The sequence below is a fragment of the Coregonus lavaretus genome (genome assembly GCF_964263955.1).
Source record: "Coregonus lavaretus genome assembly, chromosome: 15".
Taxonomy (NCBI): domain Eukaryota; kingdom Metazoa; phylum Chordata; class Actinopteri; order Salmoniformes; family Salmonidae; genus Coregonus; species Coregonus lavaretus.
Genome location: NC_140002.1, coordinates 44957781 through 44959890, shown reverse-complemented (window position 1 = coordinate 44959890; position 2110 = coordinate 44957781). Strand labels below are relative to the sequence as shown.

At 47.8% G+C, this 2110-nt stretch overlaps 1 protein-coding gene across 1 annotated transcript; it reads right to left on the bottom strand.

Annotated features, from left to right (window-relative positions):
• Positions 1 to 208: 208 nt before the first annotated feature.
• Positions 209 to 1897, bottom strand: LOC311142763 (claudin-4-like; the record flags this gene model as incomplete). Its single annotated transcript, XM_084178434.1, has 1 exon — positions 209 to 1897. The coding sequence occupies one exon, from the start codon at positions 1895 to 1897 to the stop codon at positions 1250 to 1252; it is 648 nt and encodes a 215-aa protein (XP_084034560.1). The 3' UTR covers positions 209 to 1249.
• Positions 1898 to 2110: the final 213 nt, after the last annotated feature.

Here is a 2110-nt window from a genome sequence, read left to right as displayed (position 1 = left end):
CCCAAAGGACATCCACCCATGAATTGAGGCTGTTCTGAGGGCAAAAGGGGGTGCTAATGTTTTTTACACTCAGTGTATGTTGTTTTTCAGACATAGTTTAATATTTACTTGTTAGTTACATGTATCTAATAGAAATAGTGCTAAAATAAGTTTTCATGTTGAATGTGGTGTTGATGAATGAAATGCCATCGAAACATAAAATCAAATGCATTTGAAAAATATTTATTTACATGTACTGTAACTCATACATGTTTTAAAAAAGATGAATACAAATGACAATATTAAAGGGATGCTTTGGTATTTTGGCAATGAGGCCCTTCATCTACTTCTCCAGAGTCAGATGAAATCAAGGATACCATTTTATGTCTCTGTGTATGAAGGAAGTTATAGGTTTCACAAGCCAATAATAACTAGTGTTAGCACAATTAATGGAAGTCTGTGGGTATCTGCTAGCATGCTAGCAGATACTCATAGACTTCCAGTCATTGCGCTAAAGCTAGTTAGCAATTGCGCTAGCACTGGTTAGCAACTTCCTTCAAACCGCACACAGAGACAAGTTCTGACTCCGGGGAGGTAGATAAAGGGCCCAAAGTATCCCTTTAACAACAACATATACAAAATTATTTTACCTTTATTTAACTAGGCAAGTCAGTTAAGAACAAATTCTTATTTTCAATGACGGCCTACACCGGCCAAACCTGGACGACAATGGGCCAATTGTGCGCCGCCCTATGGGACTCCCAATCACGGCCGGTTGCGATACAGCCTGGAATCGAACCAGGGAGTCTGTAGTGACACCTCAAGCACTGAGATGCAGTGCCTTAGACCGCAGCGCCACTCAGGAGCCCATGTACAATGGTAACAAACACAGCTCTGATAAAACAATTAACAAAACACACTGCCAAAAGGTGTAAAGGCACACACACACACACACATATTTACACAAACATGCATAAAAAACACACAGCCAAACCAGCCCAGAACAAAGCTGCAGACTGCATGGGGATGGTTTAAAGGAATTCAGTTCCTTCTTTGGGTGTGGTTCTCTTTCAACGGTAACTTACATGGAATCTTTAGTCACCGTGGTTCTTTTCTTCGCTCATCACCATTAAGTATCGTCCTCAAACATTCGGAATACAGAAGCACCATAGTGACCCAGAATACAGAAAACATATATACACAGCTGGATCAGACAGTCTCTCATGGCAGACAGACGTCTCTCCCGCCCTCTCTTCTCTCTCTTCCTCACTCAGACAAAGTCCTTTCCAGTGGCCGTTGCTGAGGTCTCGGATGGAGGAGCCTTGTTGTACCTGGCGGTGTAGGAACGCTCATCCTTCTTCGGGCAGTTGCAGCAGAGCAAGCCCCCTCCAATCAGCAGCAGGGCAGCGGACCCCCAGCCCACGTACAGCGCGCCCCCCAGCTCCCTCTTCTGAGCGCTTACCAGGAGTGGGTTGTAGAAGTCCTGGATGACGCTGTGGGCCGTCCAGCAGACAGGGATCAGGCACAGAACCCCGGCAATGATGAACACTACCCCGGATGCCACACCCACTTTAGCCTTGGATGCCTCGTTGTCCACACAGTTGGTGCACTTGCCCCCGGCTATGGCCAGCAGGATGGCGATAATGCCGGCGAGGATGGCAATGATGGTGAGAGCTCTGGCGGCCTGCAGGTCGGAGCTCAAGGCCAGCATGGAGTCGTAGACCTTACACTGCATCTGGCCCGTGCTCTGGACCACGCAGCTCATCCAGATACCCTCCCAGGAGGTCTGCGAGGTGACTATATTGCTGCCGATGAAGGCGGTGACCCTCCACATGGGCATGGCACAAACAATGATGGTCCCAATCCAGCCTATGATCCCCAGGGCCGTGCCCAGCATCTGTAGCCCAGCCGACACCATCTTAGATCCGGTTGGCGTTGCTTTCTCTGTTTGTCTGTGGGTCTGAGTGAAACTGGACAGCCTTTTGTCTTCCTTTGTGTCTCCTGTCTTTCTGTGTGATGTAGAGGTTCTTTCTCTTCTCTCAGTGTAATCTGAATACAGCGGGTGGTTGTGTTTCTGTGTGTGCTGCTCTAGGTCTGAGTCCCAAGTGGGGGAGGACTACCAGTAGAACAG